General features: G+C 39.5%; 1 protein-coding gene across 3 annotated transcripts in view; it reads right to left on the bottom strand.

The window, feature by feature from the left end:
• The window catches only part of LOC117453843 (mitogen-activated protein kinase kinase kinase kinase 4), a 130,560-nt gene that overhangs the window by 37,186 nt on the left and 66,683 nt on the right, over positions 1-26,691 (bottom strand). For 2 of the 3 annotated variants that reach the window (XM_034092858.1, XM_034092856.1), the window contains 12 exons: positions 25,569-25,623; positions 25,361-25,439; positions 22,869-23,041; positions 16,967-17,039; positions 15,681-15,801; positions 14,283-14,399; positions 13,528-13,662; positions 10,626-10,691; positions 6,021-6,362; positions 4,327-4,461; positions 3,670-3,804; positions 564-634 (listed from right to left, as the gene is read on the bottom strand). In XM_034092858.1, coding sequence (XP_033948749.1) covers positions 564-634; positions 3,670-3,804; positions 4,327-4,461; positions 6,021-6,362; positions 10,626-10,691; positions 13,528-13,662; positions 14,283-14,399; positions 15,681-15,801; positions 16,967-17,039; positions 22,869-23,041; positions 25,361-25,439; positions 25,569-25,623 — 1,502 coding nt within the window. The remainder of the gene's footprint in view (positions 1-563; positions 635-3,669; positions 3,805-4,326; positions 4,462-6,020; positions 6,363-10,625; positions 10,692-13,527; positions 13,663-14,282; positions 14,400-15,680; positions 15,802-16,966; positions 17,040-22,868; positions 23,042-25,360; positions 25,440-25,568; positions 25,624-26,691) is intronic. The other variant, XM_034092857.1, reaches the window with a different exon arrangement.

A 26,691-nucleotide genomic window follows, 5' to 3' on the forward strand; every position in this document is an offset into this window, starting at 1 on the left:
GAATGGCTAGTTGATATTTGTTGCCATTTGGTGTAAATGGAACATTGACATTAACATTGTATTACGTCAACATGTTAGCAACCAGTGGCCTCTTTACACATCAGACAACATGGAGTTGCATTAGCATGTTATAAATGAACTGTAAGAAGAATATAATAATCCTGACAAAACAAAAAGCTTTACATGTTTTTACAGATGATAAAAGACAGATGAAACATTTTCCGGGAAAAATGTTTATCCATAAGAAAAATTATTATTTATTATTATTATTATTTACTTATTTCTTAAGTCATAAACATATGACATAAAATCATTTAGATCCGACTTAGGGCCCTTAGGGCCTCGATAGAAACCAAACAATGACCAGAGATACACTAAAACGGTTATTTTGAACTACGCAGTCCGATGATAACTTCTGTCAAAATAAAATACTAATTTTAAACTTCTAAAGCTTATGACATATTGACAATATGTCATAATGTATGTACTAATAAAAGATGTCAACCTTCATAAATGACACATTTCTCTTTGAGTTAGCTGTACACGTTGTAGTTGTACAGTACCTTGAAGCTGCCCTCTTGTGTCCCATCACCAGCTCGCGACAGTAGAACTTGGAGGTAGTGCGTTCTGGGACCTGGAACACACACAAGAGAATTGATTCATCGTAGTCACTTGACAGACAGCTAGTGAAAGCACAAAGATGGCCGCCTCCTGCTGGCCCTGACGGCTTGTTTCGCTTTTCATTAGTTTGCTCTTTACGAGGATCTGATGTCTAGCCAGGCAGGGTTTCAGCTAATTATAGGAAGGTTTCTGCGGTTATGAAATCTTTATGTACAACAACTTCTAAAAGTGCCTGAAAGGGTTTAGAGCAAAGTACAGTAAAATCTTTAACAACTCAACGGGAGAGATTTATTACTGAGAATCTAATGAGAGCGTTTGGCTTTGCTATTTCTTCACATTTCACTGTTTAAATTCCCAAAAGCCATGTCCAAATCTCACATAGGGATTGGAAATGATCTGACTCAGGCATATTTCCTAACCATTTTTCAACAGTGACATTGATTCATGACACGAAACGATTGTGAAATAGATGAACGATCATTCTGGTTGTGAAAGCACTGCGTTTCAAACGGGATCTTTCAACATTTCTTTCTTCTAAAACTCTCAATGGTACCAACCAGCTGGTGACTTTTTGACCTTTCATCTCCTGGGGTCACATGACCTAGTTACAGAGAGGAAGACACACCCAGCCGAGCAGGAAGTCAACTGTGGGAATACCTATCAACCTTCTGACGAGTTGCCCACATCCTGCATCTGTCTTCATCTGAACGCACACGCACACACTCACACACTCAGTGTCAGCTGCCTGTGGCGCAAACATATTATTCAAATTAGATCAAATATGTTCATTTACAAGAAAAAGTTGAGAATATCTTTATATTTTGGTCAAAGAAATATAGTTGGAAATATTTCAAAATCAGATTTAGTTTTTAAATAAATTGCAATTTTAAGAGAAACAAATTCAGACAAATAACGTTAATTTCTGTAAAGGAATCGGAAGGTATGAACTTTTGCACTGTTGTTTTAATAACTTTAGTATGTTTAACTGTCTGTGGTAAGTTGCTGTTTTTGTTGTTTTTATTCTCATGTTATTCTCTGTGTTTCTTAAATGTGTTCTGTTTTTATGTGAAAGCACTAGATAGATAGATAGATAGATAGATAGATAGATAGATAGATAGATAGATATATTTATAAACTGTATTGATCCCAATTTGGGAAATTATTTCGTTACAAAAGCAGCAGTGTGTTCGAACATTAAAATACAAATACTTAAATAGTGGAATAGAGAAAATAACAACAATATTTTATAGAAAATGTCCAGAATACTACAGGAGCATACTGTATAAACATTGGATGGTACTAAGTAGTTTTAAAGGTGCTTCATAGATAAAGATCATTATTTTATTTTTTAATGATTATTCCTCAACATTTACTCTTCAATTTCAGAATGACAGAAATACTTTTATTCTCAGAATATTACCTTTTTTGTGGTATTTTTAAACCCAAAATGCTATTGAACTTTAGACTATAGCTGATGTAAAATGATCTGAATTATTGTAAAGATCAATACATGCCCAGATTTGGTGCAGCACATTCCTGTGAAACCCTATTCTAGTGTAGGTCCCTGAAAGCTAACTGATTGCAACCCTCACCCACATGGTAAGCAGCCACCACTCTGCAGTCACATTAGAGAGCACAGAGTTATTAACGGCTCTACCGACTCCATATGGCCGCCTGTTATTCACCAACATGACATAGCGAACAGACAGCTTTATTGGGCTCTCGGGAGTAGTTATTAGTTGTTTTATCAACTCCATATGGTGTTCTGTTAGTAAATACACCTCACAGCGTCTTCTGTTCATAAAACACACAGCAGGGGGCTAGTGATGTGAGATAGAAAGCAACAGAGAGACTTTTTAAATCACAGTCATGTTTTTAATTAAAAGCGCTTTATGATTAGCCTTAAAGCGAGAGGTCGGATTATTTTTAAAGGGGGCGTACTGCCTATCTTCTATAGTAGGCAATAGGGTATTGCAGTGATGACGTATTTTTGTTAGCTGATGCAGAAGTTAGCATTGCAAGGGCGCTAACACTAACCCTAACCCTGACAGACTGTGATTTTTAAATATAAATGCAATCACCAATAGTAAATAGCTAATGTTAAGCTATAAACAAACTACATCTCTGGGTGTTTCTCAATGTCGAGGACGCTTCCTTGGTAGGACATGTCTTCCGAGTCAGGTCCGTCAGGCAAGAATCCTTCCTGGCATTCGGAGAACGAAGAATGGAACAGGCTAGCAAGTGTGCAGGTGTGCGTCATATGAGAGGCTCCGTCTTACATTTTCCACCAAAGATTTGGGAAATTGGTCCGTGCGCAAAGCATTGAGGGGATTTTAAGACCGCGGAGGATACACTGGTGCATCCTCGAAATTTCCCGCAACAAAGGATTCAGTCCTCGGTAGAATTCCAAGGATCCTGGACATTGGAACAGTCCTTCGGTGGGATTCGATGAAGTAGCATCCTTGAAATAGTGGCTCTGGAGGAGCCTTCCTCGACATTGAGAAACACCCACAGTCACATGACAACGCTAAGCTAAAACAGTTAATGTTCGGAGTGATGACGTATAGTAGTCTCATTAAGCCACTTGATAGCAACCACTGTTTTACAGACAAACATTAACTAGAGGGGTATTTACTGAACTATTTTATTTTATGGAACAAAACGGTCTTTTATATGCCTGTGGTAACCGCAGACCTTATTTCAGGAAATATATCAGGATTTAGGACTTATTCATCCAATTACCATGGATAAGTACCTGATAAAACCCCACTTCAAATATCGAAAGTGTTTCTCGAAGGTAAATCACAACCAATTATCTCCCAAAATCACCCACAGTGTTCCAACCTCGTGCTAGGCACACCACTTCCTCAATTCAGTATAGCCAGAATTCAGGATATTATGCCAACCTCTTGTGATGCAGGCTACATGTGCCTGGCATGACTATCACAACAACTTCCTCTTTCTGCAAGTTTACTTTCATTTTAGTTTATGCAAGTCGTCCAACCTGCTGCCATGTGACATGAAGCTAATAGGATGGTCGATGCTCACCTTAGGTGGCACTCTAGAGTCCCAGAAGACGTCGTCAGTTGGAGACATGGGGGACAACGGGGACAACGGGGAGATGGCCATATCTGACATGGAGCTGCTGTGAGGGGCGTCTCGACTTGAGCGCAAATTGGCATTCTGGGGAAAGAAAAAAAGGATTACCTAAGGTTTTTTGTTTCTGTAATTGTAGTTATACAAGATTTCTTCAACAGTTTGGTCGCAAAGTAAAATGTCCCCAAAGTGGGTTTACAACCATTACAGTACAGTACATTCATTGCAAACACAAAAAAAACACAATTGATGCAAATACGCCACATCTGCATACTTCTATATTTGCACAATTTAGAAATGTAAGACTATAATGAGAACTTAGGTAAACACTATTTTGCGTCAGTTCTTCAGATTCTCTTGAGGAAATCTCTGCAGAAAAGCTAATTATTTCAGGTGCGCATAATAATGCCAATAATGCCAACTAAATTTGCTAACAAAACCAAAACCAAATACTTTTCTGTTGTATTGTCGAACGGTAATATCATTTCAGGTCATGTATATAAAAGGTATTTTATAATAAGGTATATTAGTTAAGAGTTGAATAGCAAGGTATAGATTAGAGCAGAGGACATGTGAATACAACACATGTGGAATATGTTTTTACTATACCTGGTTGAGGTGAGCCCTCTGCATGGCTGGAGTACAGGGACTGGAGCTGCTCCCTGAGCTCAGCCTGGACTGCACCTGGCTGGGGAGACCAGCAGCTAAGAGCAGCCTGGCTAGGTTTGATTCCTGGAAGTCCATCTAAAAACATAAAACACATGTATGACACATGTGTGTTTGTGTGTGTAAATAGTCACACTGAGATCAACATATATTTTTCTCACACCAAGTACAATCCTAACTGTCTCACCCACATAAAAGCATTTTACATAATATATATAGCATGTATAATGTGGGACAGAATAAGTGATGATAAATGGTGATGATTGATGAGGAGCAGTCTTGACACATCACTTTGGAGGCCTCCTATTGGCTGATTTAGTGTTTTAGGGAGGGCATTGTGGGTGCACATGAATTCAGTTTCACACTTAAAATCATCTTAAAAAGTGACTTTAAACTACTTTATACAAAGCTTACTTACTTTGAAGTTTAGCAACATTCTTAAGAAATGTAATATAAACTAGCCCTGCTATGAAAGGAGCTACTATCACATAACCACACAAAACAGCTCAGTGTTGTTTTTTCTTTGAACTTGTCAACACGAGATGTACTCTAGGTTAATTGCAAATCAGGCATTAACACCCTAAGCATTAAACATAATACTTTAGCAATTGTAGGCACTTTGATGCTGATCATCTGAGAGTTTTTACTTTATAAATAGCACAGGACGAAATATGTAAACACACAAATAACCTCTACAGTCCAAAATATCTATTTTGTCCAATACAACAGAGTTCAGGATCTGTTGAATAAATAAAACCTACTTTTTTTCTTTAGCCATTTGACCCCCAGCTGCTTTAAAAGTTAAAAATGTGTGTTTAAAGTTTAAAAGTCCTTCTCTAGAATTGGCACCTGTGCTTCCTGTTCCAGTTCCTTGTGTGGTTTATCCTCTATGCTAAGATAAGCAGCCAGGTATAAACCACATGTTGTCCTCTATACAAACAGCAACTGCCAGCATGCAAATATATAAGAAAAAAATACTTGTGGCTGATAAAATCGTCATGTCTTAATAGCAAGACACGAATACTTTCAATTCCGTTCTTTCTTGTATACATGTTTTGGTCTGAACTGTGAACCACATTACCATTCTGTGTAACATTTAGAAAACTTTCTGCAGACCTTTGTGAACTTACGTGAAAGTGGCCAGTCAACTAACGTTCACGTGATGAAAAAAAAGGAAAGAGGATTGGTAGAAGGGACAAAACTATGACGGCGTGTGAGGGCCAATGTAAGTATAAACACACAATGGACAGATGAAGGATATTTTCATGTTGCACCACCTTCATGTGCATGATGCATTTCCTGTTTACTGTGGTGTGATAAATGTAATCAAAGTGATGTGACTGACTATTTTGTGTATTTTATTCCCTGTAAATGTACAACTTTAAACTCAAAGAATATCCCAAATATATTCTTGTAAATTAACAAACTTTATCTTGGAGTTTTTCTATAAATATCACCTCTCTTCCAAAGGCCAATAAATATATAATTTTGTAAGAAACGAAGGTAAAACAAATAAAAATATGGACAAAATTAAAGTAAAAAGCCATCCAATTCAATGAAAGCGAGACACAGATTGACAGACATGGGATGTGGAGGTGATTACAAGTGCACGACAGCGGAGGGAGGCAGGGCTTTACCGCGGAGCGCTGGCTGTTTGCGGGGCGGCTGGGCGCGGAGGCAGCCGCAGCCACAGCCACAGCAGCAGCAGCAGCAGCAGCAGCAGCTGTGCTCCCACTGTTAGCCGTTAGCTTCTGAACCGCGGCCCCAGGCTTCTCTCTCTGCCTCTGCTTCTCTCTCTCCCTGTGTCTGTGGTCGTGCTGCAGAGACAGGAGCTGGGTCTGGTCCTTGGGCAGCGTGCGGTGGGACCTCCTGCAGGCTGAGGGCTGCTGATGCTGGGCCGCAGGCAGCTGGGGCTTGGCCTGCGGCTGGAGCTGGAGCGGGGCCTTATGCTGAAGCAGCTGCTTTGGAGCCACGGCTCTCTAGGTAGCAAACATGAAAAGCACATATAGATACTGACAAAGCCTGGGAGTGTCTGCATGGAATCATTTACATGTATACTGTACTATGAAGATTGTTGTTTAAATGGAAGATCTGCCTTTGCAGCCTATAAAAATAGGGCTTCATATAGCAAGAAATACCCTTTACTGAATGTACCTTGTCTTCGAGGTGAGATTTATTTCTCTACATATATATTGTATGTTAGCAAGTTTTGTAACATTAATGTCACTTATTCAAAGAAAAGAAAACATTTATAAAATGTTTACCCCATCCATTTCAAAGATGATTTTTTAAAAATGGAACCTTAAACTATAAATCCTGGCAACATGTTATTATTTTTCATCCTGTTTTTAAGGTTAACAACATTGATTGGGATATAATTGTTTTCCTCATTTGTTTCTTTACCCTATCATAAAACGTTGGTCATTTCGACAGATTTAAAGCCGATTAAATTACATTTTCAGTTTGTTGAACGACAATATTCTCAAATAGCGTGCAAACTCATACAGTAGAAAGTCCTGTTACTCGGTTATCAAATTACATTTCAGAAGCAGAAATCACTTTAAATACAAATCACAATATTATATTATGGCAGATTTTCTAATTAAGTAACATCTGACAGAAATAATAAAAGCTTCAACTTCTGTGGTGAATATGTGGACTGTAAGAATGGGATCATGACAGTTTACGTATGACTTACTCGTCATATCAAGTTCTTCTAATTTCACAAAAACTGTTTTAAATTGTAAATAAAAATGGTATGTTCTGCAGCTTTCAACACGGCAACACTCCCAGGTTCTGTAGAATCTGACAAGACAAACATGAGGAGCTCATAAACAAACACTGTATCATCAAGCTAGTTGTGACACACATTCAGAGAAGCACATTGATTGATTGGAAAACATTCATGAAATAGCAATCAGCGTAGCGCTGGCAATGAAGCGCGGACATAAGACAGCACCTGGGTCTCTGGTGGTGAATCTGATTTGCAAAATAAACAAAGTAAGTAAAGTAAAATGCTAACTATTTTCAGGATTCAGGACCGGAGGGACAATAACTATATAAGGTTAATAACGCATTTAGAAAACTTTTAGGACCTAATGATTTAAAACCAGGACATGCAATTATTTGTACTATAGTTAAAAGACTGGAAAAAATATGTTTTCGGCCAAATGACATCATGTGATGCACAGACGATGCAAAACAATGGTTTGGCCACTACACATATTTTTTCTTTAATGCCCATCGCACTTCCTGGAGGCTTGAGGCCTGACCGTGGTGCACCATGAGGAGTAAATTAGCCAACATTCATGTGACTGCTACTATAGAGGGGAAACCAGCAGCCATTTAAGGCTGTTTCTTGAGAGACACATTTAACTAAAAGCAGCAGTACCACTGCCCTGAGGAAAAAATATATATTTTCACAACTATAATATAAATCACTTCATAGTTCTATCAGCAACGTACCATTGAAATGCAGACCCGGAGCCGTGCGAGGGCCCTCCCATTTGACATTCCTGCCCTCCCCCAATAAACACGTTTTTTATTATTTATAAAAAAATTAAATTGTGAACTTTAATGCTACGCTGTATGTGGTGTCAGATAGTAATATAAGCGTAATAAATGAAAAACAGGTATGAAATACTATATGACAGTAAAACAAGAATACAGTTTGAAAGGAGAGTGATTTGTAAAATATCCATAGAGAAATGAACAGTTCTGTTTCATATGGGTGTTGAGAGTACTGTGTATGTGAGTGTGGGGAGTGTTGCAGTAGAACATTCCGCTGTAGCGCCCGGTACATTCATGGGAAACCCTACATGTTTGAGCACCCTCTATGAAACGTCAAGCTACCCCTCAGCAAAAAATCTCTGCCGTTGACACTGGCACATGACGGTTTTGTGCGCCCTAACATGAAAATCATATGCCCTCTCTGTCGATTTGTTCTGGCGATTTGTTTGTCTGTTGAAATGACCAATTCATAAAAAAATAATTGGTAACGTTTAAATGGAGATGTGGAGGCTCTACATGAAATAACCAGTTGTTAAGAATAAAAAAGTGAAAGATGGAGACAAAAATAGAAAAACATGGGTGAATATTTAATTAAATATGGTTATTTCATTGAGTTATGTAATTTACAGCTCACATGACTGATTTTGAAGGCTACAACCTCTATACGTAAAAATGTTAGCAGTATTAATTAAAAATGTAGAGCCTCCACGTCTCCATTTAAAACGACTTCCAAATATTTGATGATGTGGTGACGATTGAGGCAGCAGAATATGGCGTCGCTGGCATAGGAAACGTAGAAAAACCTTCTGCTGGTTTAGTATAAAATAAGAGAACACACTAAATGGCGACAAAACCTACCGAAGAAGAAACAATATCTATGTTACCTTACGGGGGTTGATTACAATTATTGCATTTAAAGGTCCCATGTCATGCTTTTCCAGTTATTACTCGTCCCCTTGTTATGAAGGTTTTTATGCATGTAAACAGTGTGCAGAGTCAAAACCCTCAAAGTACACCCTGTAGCGAGTAAAACTCTAACACAGAAAACACCTCCCCAAAACGCCTCGTTGAAGATACGTCACTGTCCATTGTTTACTTCCTGGGTATTGTGACGTAGGAATGGCAAGTTGCCGCGCCCAGAACTATGACGCGATACGGTCATGCGTTACCCGGAACGAAATGGACCAATCCGTGGAGCCGTTACGTTACGTCCGCGGAGCCATTGCGTTAAGCCCCCGCTGATTGGTCCAAATTGACCAATCCACGGACTTCCTCACACACTCAGTGCAGGCAGCTCTGCTGATTTCTCCTCCCTGGCTGCAGGCTGATAACAGACAGTTGGGATCGCGGCGAAATTCTCTCTGCAGACCCATTCTCACAGCGTTTATCGACCTTTTTCTTACTCAATATCAAGCCACACTTATTGTTTTTACTTCGGCTGTGACTTTGTGTGTGCTCAGGGTGAGTTTGGCTGTGTTTCGCTGTGTATCGCTAAACAAGGAAATCACACCTCCACGGAGCTCAGCGCGATTCACAACATCCCGACCAATCAGAGCACACTGTGCTCACGGGGAGGGTGGGGGCTGGAGCTATTGGAGCTACAACGAGCCGTTAAAGGCAGAGAGTGAAATTCAGTGAATAGACGTAGTTTACAGAGATGCTGTATGAGAAACTAATGTGAGTTTGGAAAATTGCACAATATAAATCTATTCTAGTAGACCTCAACAATGGAATTATGATCAGTGGAAATGGCCATGACATGGGACCTTTAAGATATGAAAATTATACAGCTAAATATCAGAAAATAAATCCCTGACATTTAAAAAAGATATATATTAAAAAAAGTTACAAATACATTTGTCTTTGTAGGGTTGCAGAGGGCTGTGGCCATACAATGCCTTCCAAAACATCTTGCTTCTCCTTTTTTCTGAGTTTTGATTACGTTTTGTGAATATAAAGACTATGGAGCAACATCAGGAGCAACTGTCATCATTATATAACATCATAACAACATCAGGGTGGGAAAGGTCAGACAGGAGAGAAGAAAGGAATTAGGGATGTGAGAGTGTCTTGATGCCTCTATAACCCCTCCTGAGATCAGACATTTTCGGAAGAAAAGCCGAGAGATGAGTGAAAAGGGAGTGGTGAGAAGTGAAAAAGATGACATGCTGGGAGGGAAAAAGGGAGAGAAGGTACGCTAAGCAGAGAGAGAGATGAAGAGGGGAGGCTTTAAAACAAAAAGGGACGGCATGCTGTGATAAGCACCGGCTTTAAAGCCCGTGGAGATGTGACACTGCTGCTACAATACACACTGTCACTGTTGTCCCTCTCAAGCTCCACACTAACAGAGAATTAAAAGGAGCAATCTGTCACCGCCTCCTCCGATGAGAACGTCAACATGATGAACTTTCCCAGCCCCAGCAGGGCGTCAGGCTTCCAGAGCACCACTCAAACTACTGTCTTTTATACATCATTTCAACACCAGTGAAATATGAAGACAATATAGTTTGCTCTCTTTTTGTTCTTCCCTGCTCCATTGCAGTGACCTCAAATATTTCCAGGCATCATCTCCCTGAAAGGTGTGCACACACACACGCCCACAATGCAGACTCCTATTCAATGTGTTACTACCAAGAGCCTTCAGAAGATGTAAAAAGAAATCCCACCTCATATGAAATATAGAAGAAGTGATGACAAGTAGTAAGTAAACATAAAGAGTGAAGGGTAGTTACCTGCTCTGCGGTGGAGTCCAGAGGCCTGACTGACACATCGGCACCGCGCTGTCTGCCTGCCTGCTCCTGTGACACACACACACACACACACACACACACACACACACACACACACACACACACACACACACACACACACACACACACACACACACACACACACACACACACACACACACACACACACACACACACACACACACACACACACACACACACACACACACACACACACACACACACACACACACACACACACACACACACACACACACACACACACACACACACACACACACACACACACACACACACACACACACACACACTTTAATTAGGGGTATATAAGGTCTTGAGCAGAATCCTGAGAGGTGGGAACTAAAATATTCAGTGTGCAAGATGGGTCGGAGCTTTTAGCCCACGCCCTACACTCTAAATATTACATTATGACCTCCTTTTGAATATTTCCTGAAAATACAGTCCAAACGGGACATTTTACATTAAAATGTGGGATAAAAGTTACTCCATGAAATTATTAGCAGTGATTGCAAACTAGTAACAACAGGGCCGACTGTTGTGTTGCCTTATCATGGCCACAAAGGTGCACTTGAACCCACCACAAAGACTACAGCCAGAACATCGACTATGTGCCCTTGAAATCCTCAGTCCCTCCTCTTTTTGGAGTTTCTTGTTGGACAGAAAGCTTTACTTGTAGCTAAAGTAATGCTAACTGCTGCCATCAACTTCTATAGTTAGCCGTTAGCTCAGCTTGCCTCGCTACCAGGACTGGGCTCAGAGGGGGAATCTGGTGTTTACCTAGCTTAAGACCACTTGGAGGAGGGAGTACTTGAGGCTAGGGAATCCTGATGGATGGGCAACAGTACCGGTTACAGTCTAGTAACATTAGCTGGAATACTACAAATACACGTGTGTAACCTACCAGCTGTCTATATTTGCGACTGCAGTGTACAATTTAATTGTACTCTAACAATTGTAGGGGCACTAAATAACACTTTATCCTACATTTTGTTGCTTTACGGCTTTGACACACCGGGGCGATTATCGGACATTGGTCAAGTTGAAGAGGTCAAAGAGCACCCGTCAGCAATTATTTAGTGGTGTGTTCCGCACTCTCATGACTTTCGCCGCTTCCAACATCCGCCCTCGAGCTGGTGGCAAAATACACAACATTGATCGACGAATACCAACTGCCGCTGCTGTTATAGAGTTATTTCATCTGGAAGGTTATGTTCTCCTGCTGTCTTAGCTGTAGCCTTTGTGGTGTGTTCAAGTGCACCTTTGTGGCCATGAAAAGGCAACATAAGGCGACACAACAGTCAGCCCTGTTGTGACTATTTCTTTTAAAGTGGTCTGATGTGTCCGGGCCTTTAAACCAACGACACAACACTGAAATACACGATGTGATGCATGCCCAATCAATCAATGTGTGAAATGATTGGAACCGCTGAGCCAAGACAAGTTCTGCATCTGACAAAATACAAGACATCACATCACATGCTCAATGGGCCTGTCACATAATTAAATGCAGATACATTCAAACTTAATGAAGCATCAGATAGATCCATTAAGCATGCCCAACCTAATGACTAAGAGGCAATCTGTGTAATTAGAATGTAATACATACAGATAGCTCTCTGCCACACACACACAAATAGACGTAATATAACTAGACAGATATTAATAGCATTGGAATACAGTGTCTCCTGCATGAAGAAATCACTGCTCCTAACCTGCTCCTTGGTGTTAATATACACCTATTGAAAACTACTGGGGTGTGGGATGGATTCATTATGCACATGTCCAAATTAATGATTAAACAGGGATTTCATATATAGTAAAGAGGACTCTTACTTTAAAATGACTGGAAGTGGCAAAGACACTTCACCCTCACAGTCTTTGTAACACTTTCTCACAGTAAAAGGTGATATTTCATTTCCCATAGAGTTGTAAGGTGTTATAAATGAAGTTTGAACAATGTCAAATATATTTCAATAGCAACTAGATCGAAATGAAAGACCTTAAAGGTGGGGTAGGTACGTTTCAGAAACCGGCTCGAGTGCACTAAAATTTGAAAGTACACAGCCGAAAAGAATCCGCCCCTTCCTTCAGACTTCCTTACAGAGCACCTCCTCCAACACACATGAACGCGCAATGCACGCCCAATTACGGCACAAGATACATTTGTGCGTGCACGAGATGGAAGGCTGACAGACAGGGCGGCAATCACAGCACGACCAATCCGTTTAGCCGGGCCGGCTAAACGGATTGGTCATGCTTTTTACAGTACCACGGCTTCCACAGATGACATTTTTTATGGATTTTTTGTCAAAGCACTTCAGATATTCATTGCTATCGGGATGTTAAGAGCATTCCATGGAATATAACAAAAAGTGTATCTCGAGCCGGTTTCTCAAACTTACCTACCCCACCTTTAAGAGAGGAAACAGCAGATCAGAAGCAAAACAAAAGGATTTCGGAAAATTCAAACTCTAAGTAATTATGGAAACAGAAGTGCTGTTAAATCAGACCATGAAAACTATTTTCTAGCTAGCTGTGTCGAGGAGAACATGTTGTTATCACCTGGGCTTGAGCACACACACACACACACACACACACACACACACACACACACACACACACACACACACACACACACACACACACACACACACACACACACACACACACACACACACACACACACACACACACACACACACACACACACACACACACACACACACACACACACACACACACACACACACACACACACACACACACACACACACACACACACACACACACACACACACACACACACACACACACACACACACACACACACACACACACACACACACACACACACACACGTTACCTGTCTCCTGTCACTCCTCCTGTTTCTCTCCTCCAATAGGATTCTGTTGTCTTGGAGATCAGACTCCTCTCCCAGCAAGACCTCTTGGAGCTCCGCCCACTGAAAGGCGCAGTCTGCCAGCTGCTGTCTCTGTTGCTGGGAAACACCCAATTGTACCAGTATTTACAAAAATAACACATTAACAACAGTGAGGCATACTGGGGATCAAAGTCATAGCTTTGCGAGAAAATAAAACTTGATGTTTATCCAAATTTCAAAATGAGGTAAAATTGTCCCTGGACAATAAAAACAACACCATTCTTCAAGGGTTTTTTCTTGCAATTTAAAATGTATAATCTCTGATATAAAAAGAAATTCCTGCAAAATGTGTGATTTTTTTCGCACACATAGAATATCCAAGTTTTTATGTTGTAAATGTAGAACTTTATTCTCGAAACCTAACATTTCTCTTAAAGAAACCGACCACAACCTTTTTTGGTGTAATTTCTATTTCTATGCATTTTTGCTGACTTTCTCGAGAAGTACAACACTCTATAGATCTTGAAGGCATGGTGAGAGCAGTTCGTGGGCAGAGTGAGGATGAGACTCAGCAGGTGGGGAGTGAAACTGACACACTTCTTGTTCAGACGTGATTGATTAAACAACTGGTGAGTTTCTTCTAACCTAATTTTCCTCTGAAATGTTTTATCTTCTTCGAACAGACCTATGTATGATAAGTACATACAGGAGAAAAGATATGAATAAGCATCACTTACATCCTCTAACTTCTGCCGCTGCTCGTGCTGCTGCTGGATCCTCTTCTGCCGGTCGGCCAGGAGCTGCTGCTTGTAGCGCTCCTGCTCCGCCAGCTGCTGCCTGTGCTGCTGCAGAGCCTGGCCAGCAAATATTCAAATACAATTAGGAAAATGAAACAGAAGTAACACTTGATTATAGCTCACACTTTTAATTTAATGTTTCGAATATAAAGTGAACTGGGCTGTGCTGGGCTGAAATCACACTGTGGTACATGAGCTGTGTCGATATGCACTGTTCTGTACTTACACTTACAAAGGGAACTTAAGTGTGTCCCAATGTTAAGTATAGCAATATGTTGTAGCCGTATGGTGCACTCAGTGTTAGTATCAAAGTGTTTTTCAATATTTAATAAACATACCACCACTATACTCTTGACAAAAGACATCATCGTTAATTACATTTGGTTCATTGAGAAGTCTGTTTTCATTTGGTACCGCAAATGATAATGTTGCTAGCTAGATAGCGAAAAGCCAGTTCCTGTGATTCAAGACAATGTGTTCAGAGTGCTGGACATAGCAGTGTACTACGTTTGGAATTGAGACTCAGCAAAAACCCACTGTATTTCTTTATTACAACTAATACAACTCCTAATAATAATAATAATAATAATAATGAAACACTGGGATGCTATTACCATTTATTAGCGTCTTGTTTATTCATTTTACAATCATTAACTGTATCATTTTGATTAAAAAACGTATACATCATAGTTGATGGCCACAACACAAAGATTTGCTGTCATAAATAACATAAAAACAAATAAACAGAACATTCAAACAATTGAGAAACTACAGCCAGTGACTATTTGGCATCTTGAAACAATGTATTATTATAATTATGCAATAACACAGACACATGCACTGGGGTCAAAGTAAAAGACCAAAACGTCTTTTTGACTGTAGTTGTTTTTGAAAAGCTTAAAATCTAAAAGAATTGAATGATGCCTTACGTAAAACATATTATATCATGTCTTTTTTAGATTCAGCACCTTACTGTATATCAACATATTCATTTATTTGTTTCTAGCTGTATCCATATAGTCTATACATAATAGAGAAATATGAAAAAAAGGAAAGTCATTCTTTAACACGTTTTTACTTCAGTACTTTAATACAGCTTGGATCGTAAGTCTAAAACATTCCAACACTGCTGCCACTGGAAACTACATTTGCAAAAAATACTGGTTTTCAACAAAATGAATACACATGCAAATAAAAAAGAATCCTAACAGCAGTCAAAAGTTAATTTAGAGTAAGAACGCCAACATTGTTAATGTTATTAGTACAGCCCTATAATTGACTAGATATTACTCAAGTATTAATTCATGTGTGGACGGTTGTTATGAACTGGAGACCTACCTGTTGTCTTTGCCCCCCGCCTCCCCCCTGGCCTCCCTCTCTGCCCCCGTCACGATCCTCCGTCTGTAAGCGGAGGAACTCCCGTCTCAACGTCCACTCGCCGGGAACGTTCACTATGGAGCTGAGAGAGGGAAAGAGGGACGAAAACTGTTAGTGGTTAATGGCAGCCACTCTTATGTAATGAAGTACACTAGAGAACGGATGGCAAACAAAATACTAAATGGCTGTCTGACACACACACGCACGCACGCACGCACGCACACACACACCACACACACACACACACACACCCCACCCCCCCCCCTCCCCTCAGGAGAGAGTGCTCAGTTCCTAGTGCCATCTGCTGTTTGACGTCCAGGGACACTAACAGAGAGGACATGTCCTGTAGTCATTCATTAGCTTTGCATGTGAGGAGACTTCATTACTACATCATCAACCGATAAGCAGTGATGATGATATAGTGAAAATACATTTGTTCAAGTCTTTGGAATATTATTTGCATGTAGGGCTGCACGATTTGGAAAAAAAATGTAATTAGGGTTTTTTAAGGAGAATGCTCATTTATAACATCCCGTACTTTACTACTATTACTAACATACTTTTTGTTATGACGACATCATTCACATTATCACTGACATTTTGTATTTATTATTAATAAATATATATGATCATGGTGGGATTTTTGAAAGAGGATTTTTATCACATCAGTTGAATACTGTTTGTAGACTGGGACTTCTCTGCAGCACCACAACATTTCATTCAGATAGTTTTACCTCTATCTAATATTTTGCTTATTGCAATTCAGATTTTGAACTGATCGATATTACCATTTTTTCTAAAACCCTGATTCATTGACTTCGTATGCTTGATTTTGGAATCAAAATGAGGATTTTTGCAGACAGTTTACACATACAAGGAATTTGCTTAGCTGTGTATTGTTGAAAACATAACACACGAGATATTCAATTGTAAAAAATAAGCAGGTAAAGAACTTTATGAATGTCATTTTGAGACTTTTATAAATAAACAAAATCTAATGAAATGGTTAGAAGCCTAACCCTAACCCTAAGAAGTGACTACAATAAGAATATCGCAATGACTCTTAAATGTATCTTTTCATATCAGAATTCAGAATGGTAGTGCAGTGCAGTTTGAAGGTTCAATTGAAGAGAAATGTGCGAATAATACAGATGAATGTGCAATTTTATATATTTGTTGCATTGAAAATCTTCACCCTGTGATTAATTTCTTCAACAAAACACATATCCAGTTTGAAAAGCTTGTACCTGGGTTCTCCTTCCTCCTCTGTCGCCTCTTCATCGTCTTCGTCACTGCCACTGTACTCGTACTCTGGACCCTCTGAGAGAGAAAAGAAGAAGATTAGTTGTTTGGTTCATATTGGGTCTTTAAAACCAAAACAATTAAATAAATCCTTGCAAAGAAATAAGATGAAGATGTATTAATATACAACCCCTTTTTTGGGTTGTATATTAATAAATATGTTTTCTTTTAAATTGCCACTGTTTTTATCAAATTAAATAATTATCCACATCTTTCTCAGCACTGTAACTTTATTCTTGTATTTTATACCTTTAAATAATATGATTGGCTTGTTTTAATTATATTATTTTGACTCTTTCATTTTTTTCATTACATTTTTGTAAATCAATGTAAACTCTCTTATCATGGATAAGTGCTATTTAAAATAAAACCTGACTTGCCTTTTTCTTATATTTTTGAGAATGTAATTTGAGCTCAAATGTATTGAACAACAACAGACCACTATTAGGATAATGTATGAAATATTTAGGACATTTTTTATAAATAAAATCCATTCTCTCCAGATGTTCTCCAATTTGAAGATTTTCTGATTTTTCTGTTCTGAGTATTATAAACTGAGGTTCTTTGGATTAGACTTGGCAGATAAAGCAAGACATTTAAAGACCTAAATCATAAATCCATCATTTAGATTTGATGATGACTTTTGAAACTACAAGAAGATAAGGAGGACTTTTACAAAAAAGTAATAGAGATGTTTGTCCAGAAGGATAGGCAAATGGACTTCATCTTCACGTCAAGGTAAGACCACCATTTTATTGAAAATGGGATCTTACTAAGAGAGAACAATTCAATCAAGAAGCATCAGACTAAAAAAGCTTTTGTATATAAATATTATATTTTGATTTCGGTCAAAATATAATATTTGTAAACCTGAAGAGTCGGTGCCAGTGCCTCAGCAGCCATGAACCTCACTGCAGAAGCTTATAGACATATACGTTTTTTGTGCCCCACCACTTTTGTACATATAAAAACGCCACTGAACATATTGCATTGATTACCTGCAAACTTTGGTTCGGTTTCTACCCAAGAAAATATCGACTCATGAAAAGAAGCAGAGAAGACTATTACATGCCAACATCCATTTCCAACTCGTAGAATATGACACGCCCAATGATATCTTTACGGCTCGCAGTTGAGGTCAAGGAAAACCAGTTTTTTTCAGGTTCCGAAGCAATAAATCCATTGTTTAGCCTGTCACAATGTGCTTAAGAAAATGAATTAGAACGTGTAGAGTATGGGCCGGTGGTTAGCTCAGTGGTTAGAGCTGGCGGCCCATATGTGGTTAAGCTGTCTAAGCCGTGGTTCAAATCACGGAAACTTCCGGCAGGGCCCGTCCCACATCTATCAATAAAGAAACTCTCTGGCCCAAAAAAACTTATAGTGGCATTTAAAGAACATTTTAGTTATCTAGCTAAATGTTGTACGACCACATTCGATGCACACCAGTGAATGCTGTGCGATATTAATGAATGAATAATAATTGAACGGTACATTCCAACGACGTTCCGAGTTATTGCCAGTGTGCTCTGCCGCTCAGAGTGACTATTTACAAACGAAAGCTTTGAACGGTTCACAACTAAGTACGTCAGCTGGGGGGAAAACGTATGAACCAAGCAGCTTTTTTACTATAAAACTAACACTTGGTGTTCATCCAAAAAGAGGTGTGGTTATGGGTGCTGCCTGGCGTGAAGGCCTCTGGTGTGTTGATGTTGTAGTTCTGCTTCTCTGGCTCACTAAAGTGGCCAATGTTTGATTGGAAACTTCTCCATGCCTGCTGTCTCGCTCCTTTATCGTTTGCTGCCAGTAGCAATTTTGTCATTATCGAAGCCACACAAAAGTACAGTGTGGGCAAACTTGGGCAACAACAAAGTAAATGAGAGTCTTGTTTAGTGGGAGACATATGGGTTACATATGGTTACACCAACAGCATCGCTGAATCATCTAATTTCAGACTCAAATGCAGTCACTCAAGAAGTTCTCTCTCCTTTTTCGCCTCCTACCGTGGGACCCATAACACATGTGAATTATCGTCGCTCCCTGCCCACACACATCATTGCTATGGAGCTATGATTTAGGTACAACTGTTTTTAAGTGTAAATAAAACCTAATAGTTTGGATTGCAGATTGGAAAATGGTTTCAGTAAATCCCAGCGCAGGCCAGTCCCAGGGGGCTTATTGTCCAGAGGCCAGCCAGCAGCATAACAACATTTGGCCAACATATGGTGTGAAAGTAGCGAGGGTAACTTGAACATTAACTCGGCGCGCCATGTGTTGCCATTAACACGCTAAAAGGTGCATTTGTGAGCCAGAAAGAAGGAGGAAGACGGACACATTCTGCTTTTGCAATGAAGGGAGGAAACTCTGTTGCAGTGATGTCATGTTTCAAAGTGTTGGTTCACGCTGAGGAGCAATTTCATTTGGGGTAATGCCTACTTTTGCTGACTGAGAAGTGACCGCCTCTGTTTTTTTGTGGATCATCTTCCAAAACATAGAACAAGCTAAGGCCAAACTACACTCCTGGGTAAAAATGTCACATCCTTTTTGCATCATATCCGCAGAGAAATGTTTTTATTTATTTATTTTTAGCAGCAGAGACTTTTTCCCACATGTTCTTAGACTACCAGCTTTCTCTCTCTCTCTCTCTCTCTCTCTCTCTCTCTCTCTCTCTCTCTCTCTCGCTCTCTCTCTCTCTCTCTCTCTCTCTCTCTCTCTCTCTCTCTCTCTCTCTCTCTCTCTCTCTCTCTCTCTCTCTCTCTCTCTCTCTCTCTCTCTCTCTCTCTCTCTCAACATCAACATGAGAACGCCTACCCTGACTCTCAGTTTGCTTTCCGCCACATATTCGGCTCATCATCCCGAGTATAATTTATTTATTTGTAGAGCAGGATGGGGATACAATTCTCCACCCCCCGCGTTCCTATTCTTAATTTCTTTCTTGCTTCTTTGTCAGCCTTTTGGCTCCAATCTTCTTTCACTTTTGCTGACTGAGAAGTGACCGCCTCTGTTTTTTTGTGGATCATCTTCCAAAACATAGAACAAGCTAAGGCCAAACTACACTCCTGGGTAAAAATGTCACATCCTTTTTGCATCATATCCGCAGAGAAATGTTTTTATTTATTTATTCTTAGCAGCAGAGACTTTTTCCCACATGTTCTTAGACTACCAGCTTTTCATCTCACTCACTCACTCACTCACTCACTCACTCACTCACTCACTCACTCACGCACGCACGCACGCACGCACGCACGCACGCACGCACGCACTCACGCACGCACGCACGCACGCACGCACGCACGCACGCACCACACACACACACACACACACACACACACACACACACACACACACACACACACACACACACACACACACACACTACACACACACACACACACACACACACACACACACACACACACACACACACACACACACACACACACACACACACACACACACACACACCACACACACACACACACACACACACACACACACACACACACACACACACACACACACACACACACACACACACACACACACACACACACACTCATTAGTGTGTTTTTATAAGCTAAGAACCAGTTTTTTCTCTCTCTCTCTCTCTCTCTCTTTTATACTCGCTCATCATCCCGAGTATAATTTATTTATTTGTAGAGCAGGATGGGGATACAATTCTCCACCCCCCGCGTTCCTATTCTTAATTTCTTTCTTGCTTCTTTGTCAGCCTTTTGGCTCCAATCTTCTTTCATTCTCACGCTCATTTTGTCTGGCCGTCTCACTGTCGCCCTTCCTCCGAATACAAATCAATTAAAAACTGGTGTAAAGTTCAAATAGGCAACCAGTTGTCCAACCAGTTGCACTGAAAAGCATTTTAAGTGATTTAATTAGATTGTATGGATGAAGATTTATCTTAAAGAGGCCCTATTATGATTATTTCCAGGATCTAATTTATATGTTGTGCCTCTACTGTGAACCGCATCCATGCTTTAATGTTCAAAAAGCTCTTTATTTTTCACATTACTATTTTTGTCAGGATTATTATATTCTTCTTACAGTTCATTTATAACATGCTAATGCAACTCCATGTTGTCTGATGTGTAAAGAGGCCACTGGTTGCTAACATGTTGACGTAATACAATGTTAATGTCAATGTTCCATTTACACCAAATGGCAACAAATATCAACTAGCCATTCATTTTTTATCATATAACACTGGAGCCCTCGCCTCAGGCATATGTGATTCAAATACAATGTGTCAAACAATCTAGTCAGAATCATGACAAACTAGAGGAACAAGGACATGCTTACCAGATGTTGATGTTTAAAGGGGCCCTTCTGCTCATTTTCAGGCTCATATGTATATCTTGTGCCTCTCCTGGGACATGTCTCCATGCTTTAATGTTCAAAAAGCTCTTTAGTTTTCTCATACTGTCTGTGCTGCAGCACCTCTTTTCACCCTCTGTCTGAAACCAGAGCCCAGTCTGTTCTGATTGGTTAGCTGGCCGGCTCTGCTGTGACTGGTCAACTGCTTGGAGATGTCCCGCCCCTTAGCCTATTATGTATAATGTACAGTTTGGAGTGCTAGCAAATAGAAGCGTAAGTGTAACATAATGATGTCACTACGATACAGAAGTAAACAAAGGAGTCTAATGGAGGCGTGTCATACATGGGGGAGTGTGTGGGAGAGAAACTCCCTCTGGAGGGAACTTAGGGAATATATCCTTTGCAGAGCATTTACATGCACAAAAACCCAAAATTCTGGTTTCAGTATATTGCAGTTTTGGATGTTAAAAAGGTTGGATTTGCATCAATGCAAAAGAAGATGGTTAACACTAGAAACTAAATGAAATATTTCCAAAAACAGCATGCTATGAATGAGCAGAAATGCAGAGGTTTTAACAGCCTGTGAGAAGCAGCTGGCGCACTCTCTGAGCTGAGTGTGTTCATACTTCTTATTCCACTACAAGTGGCCTGAAACCCAGCTAATGCAGGGACACAGGGGGACATGATGGAACATGGATTCTGGGAAGTGGCCTATTTGAAAAAGGTTTCATTAGTTATCTAAAGAATTTATAATCAGGAATCAGCTCTCCATACCTAAATAATTCTAACAATGTAGGACAACAATCTCAATCCCTGTGCGTTTTTGTTTTATAATTATGTTATGACTCAATTTGACTCTTAGCACACTGAACACTTGCCCAGTGTGTGAATTTCATCGGAGAATAGGTCAAATATTAATTGGCGGCTGTACCTCACCAGAAGTGGTGGTTGTTGCTAGCTAGCAACGTTATTGTCTCCGATAGCGAATCATTACAGACTGATCAATGAACACATTTGAATTAACGGGGGCTTCTTTTCAACACTGGCATCGTGAATAAAATACTACAAAAAAAACCAAGTATAACGTTTTTTTGTATAGTGCCATGTTCAACAGTACAACTGCAATCACAGCTGTTGCCACAACTTCAACGTTTGAAATCGAAAAGTGTCCAAACTTCGGTTTGAAGGTAAATCAACTACCCAGAACCATTTTATAGCCCAAATGTGAATGATTAGGGCCTAAAAGTTGTATAATGCGCCAAAACCCGAATCCAGAGTTATTTTCTCTCTCCTCTCATTTGACTGAGCCAAGAACAGCTATGACAGAGCAGATTGGAGGCGGGTTTAAGGATAAAGCAAGTGCTCATGCTATTAAACTCTCCAGAGTCATGCCAAATTGGCTTCAAAGGCCACTGAGCAACTTTATAGGAATGAACAGTACCCTCTCTCCAACGCTGTACCCAGTTCTCTTTATCCATCCATTGTTTAGAGCTCTGTTATGCTTAAACTATTTGCACTCACCTTTCTCTTTTTTCTTTCTGGTTCTATCCAGGTGATCTTTGAGCATGATGCGCACTTGTCTCTCGTTGGCCAGATCCCGGATGAAAGCGTGTCTCAGCAGGGTGTCGGTGTTGGGCCGGTGCAGGTGGTTCTTCACCAAACAACTATCGGCAAACGACAAGAAACGCTTCGACCTGAGGAAGAGAGAAAAAGACAACAAATGTTAGCATGGCAAACTCCTTCCAAATGTTTAAGGACAGCTGAACACACATTTTAGATTAGCATTTTATTAGTTATTAGTCGCCCTATAATTGGTCTTCCAGTCTTAATTATTCTTAGTTTTTTAATATTGTCATATTGATTTGTTATTTGTATTGTATTAATTCATTTTGTTTATGTCTGTTTTACTTATACTGAGTGGGTAATCAGTTGTGAACTTTTGGATTATTATTTATTAGCTTGCCTATTTTACATCCATGTTATCATATATATCATGAACACATGAGTTTTGTGCCATATTGGTAAAACACTTTAAGCTGCATCCTATGTATGGGTTATGTGTGTGATGAAAAGTCTTTCAGGTTCACATTGCACAGTCTTAGTCAGTTATTGAAATGTTAATATCCCAATTCATTTATTCTCAACTGCACACTTTAACTTTCAGTTGCACTTTTTAAATCATCATTGTTTGGTCAGCTTTTCTGTAAAGCTGTCTGTGTTAAAATGGCCAGCTTAAAGGTGGGGTAGGTGAGTTTGAGAAACCGGCTCGAGATACACTTTTTGTTATATTCCATGGAATGCTCTTAACATCCCGATAGCAATGAATATCTTCAGTGCTTTGACAAAAAAATCAACAACAGAGATGAAAAATGACTGCAAGAGATGCAAAATCTCTCCACAGAAAAGCAGAACTAACAGATTTAACTACAAAGTGACCAAAAGAACTGCAAAAACAAACAAACAGACTCACAACTATGAAAAAGGGCAAAGCAAATACATAGAGACACAAAACAGATACAAAGAGACACCAAATGAGTACAGAGATTTGAAACAACAGGGAGGACAAATGACTGCAAGGAAAAGCAAAACTACAACACATAACAAATTACTACAAAGAGTTAAAAAAAAAATTGCCACAATGAGAAAAGGCAAAACAAATAGAAAGAGACGCAACACAAATAGAAAGAGGAAAACATGTACTACAAAAAGACACAATCACAAAGAGACCACAATGAGGCTCACAATGACAACAACGAGAAGTAAAATGACTACAAAGAAATGGAAAATGAAAACAACTGTATGCAAAACTACTACAAAGAGATGCAAAAAGATTCTTTTTTTTAAAACACCTTTTTTCTATATAACCAAAATAGCAAAAAGACAAAAACAACTACAAAGTGAAACAAAGAAAAAGACAAAATGACCACAAAGAGGCAAGAATTCGTCAAAACAGAAACATAATCACAAACTATTTTGTATATCAATGTATCTGTTTTTAAATGTAATATCTTTGTGTTTTGCACCGACAAAACAAAGCATCAAGAACCTCCCTTTGGACTCTGAGAAACTAAGATGTAATGACATTTTAAAGACCAAACTATTATTCTAGAACATGATAAATAAATATCACGAAAATAATCTTTAGTCCTAGCCATTAAACCGATGCGTAGCAACTACAGTATGGTAAAATCCCTGACCCTTTGAATAAAGGTCAAATGTATTACAGGTTGTTATTTCTATCTTGAGGCATGAGGCCTGTACTACGAAGCCGGATTTTCGCTGAGCGAAACTCAGTGAAAGCACCGCCTGCTGACCAATCAGAGCTCAGTGTGCGGAGTTTAAAGCAATCAAGTCATATTACAGGAGAAAGGAAATACAGAAAAACTGCCGTTGCAGGAAAGACGGCCGGCAAAAATCTACTGACCGTGTGAACGTGAACATTAATAGAATATCACCTCCATCTTCAGAGCAATCTGACTATTATAACATTAGCGTTAAGAAAGCTTACTTAAATATCTGCCACAAGTTAACATAAGTAACCGGATCAAAGTACATTACGTACAGTCCGCGGCACTGTGAGTGCAGACGTCGATGTGTCCCATTATCATTCATATCACCTTATATCACATCATAATGTATCATATATCTCCTTATCTGAGTCAGCTGAGCCGTATCTGGCCGTGCAACACTCAGTGTCACATACTGTATGCAGAAGATTTATTTTAAGCAACACATTAAGTTGACGAAACGTTTGTTTTGGGTTAGTTAAGCCAGATAACTCAAACATATCCAGGGTATGTTGAACTGGATTCATAGTACATGCCTCGGGACATGTCGGTAACTTTTTGAGTTTTTTTGTCCTAAGAAAGTTTCAGGATATCTTTTGTCTGATAGTCTTGATGCATGACACCCACAACAAAGACCACTTTCAAGCCCTGTTTTCCGAAGACAAAACCTAAACACTGCCCACGACTTCCTGCTGTGTGTTTAAGCCATGCGTGTGAGTGTCTTACCATTTCTTTGATTTGAGTTTGGGTGGAGGGTTTCGTGGTATCAGAAACAGCGCTCTCATTGGATGCATGTCGCACAGAGCTACAAAAAGAGACAGGGACAGATAAAGGAAAGGAAAATTAATCCTGAGTGGAAATGTAAATACAGAAACACAAACTGTACAACCCTATCAATTCACAATGTGTATGTGTGGGTGTATCTTAAACTCACGAGGGGCTCCTTCAGCCATCTCCAGAGCAGTGATGCCTAAAGACCAGAGGTCACTCTGAGAACAAGAGAGACAGGAACAGGTTAGGACTGGGGCACAGACAAAGCTAATCTCGAGCTCGGTTCATTTCCTGTAACTTTGGATTTCCTCTACATATTCCAACAGTAAATCAGTTTGTGCACAGCGTGAGAGCACAGATCCAGGAATTACAGGAACAACTTCCAAGACTTCCAGCCAAACTTCTGGTATTTCACTAGAGACAGAAATAAATAGTGGATCATTTCAATGATGTCCTGTATATCAACAGTCAGTCTAATCACTTGAGCATCACAAATGCTTTTTGCTTCGCATAACACTCTTTTTAAATAAACTTTTATTATACTATACTATATTACAACAATTTAGTTTGATAAAACAAAGGCTTAACATCTCATCTTTGGAAGTTCAGATAGCTATCAGAGATCATAAAAGATTCAAAATTGCATTCAACAAGCATTTAAGAATTAGAATTGAATCATGGTTTTCTCCTAAACACCCCTTCCTCTTGGATGTTGGCCAGCCTTAGCAGTAGATAGGCTGTCATGGGGGGGTCGTCAGGACATCATCACCTAGGTCTTTTAAGCTCAAAAGTTGCATTCTTATATATCTGTATGTACTGCAAACGTAATGATCGTTCACATTTTTGGCAGCAGACTGTTTACACTAAAATAAGTAAAATAAGTAAAGCTTCTCTGCATCACATGACTGCAATGGTTAAGAAATTACCGGTCACGATTGACCATTGACAAAAACATTTTATCACAAATATAGTTCAGCACTTCACTCTTCATCTCAAAATTAAAATGTTGGGTAAAGTTTTGAGTACAATTCTTTCAATAAAATGTAGTATTTAATCTGTTTTGAGGAATATGCGTTGAGCTCTTAGCAAGACCAAAAGCTGAAAGACCTACACTCTATATCAGGGGTCGGCAACCTTTTTGATACGAAGTGCCATTACAACAACAACAAATTATCAGCGTGCCGACGATCGTGAATTATCAACGGGGGGGGGGAGCAGTGTGTGGACCTGTAAGCGCAACACATTTAAATAATTGATTTAAACGGCATAATAATAAGGACGATCGT

This window comes from Pseudochaenichthys georgianus, chromosome 10 (genome assembly GCF_902827115.2).
Source record: "Pseudochaenichthys georgianus chromosome 10, fPseGeo1.2, whole genome shotgun sequence".
NCBI lineage: Eukaryota > Metazoa > Chordata > Actinopteri > Perciformes > Channichthyidae > Pseudochaenichthys > Pseudochaenichthys georgianus.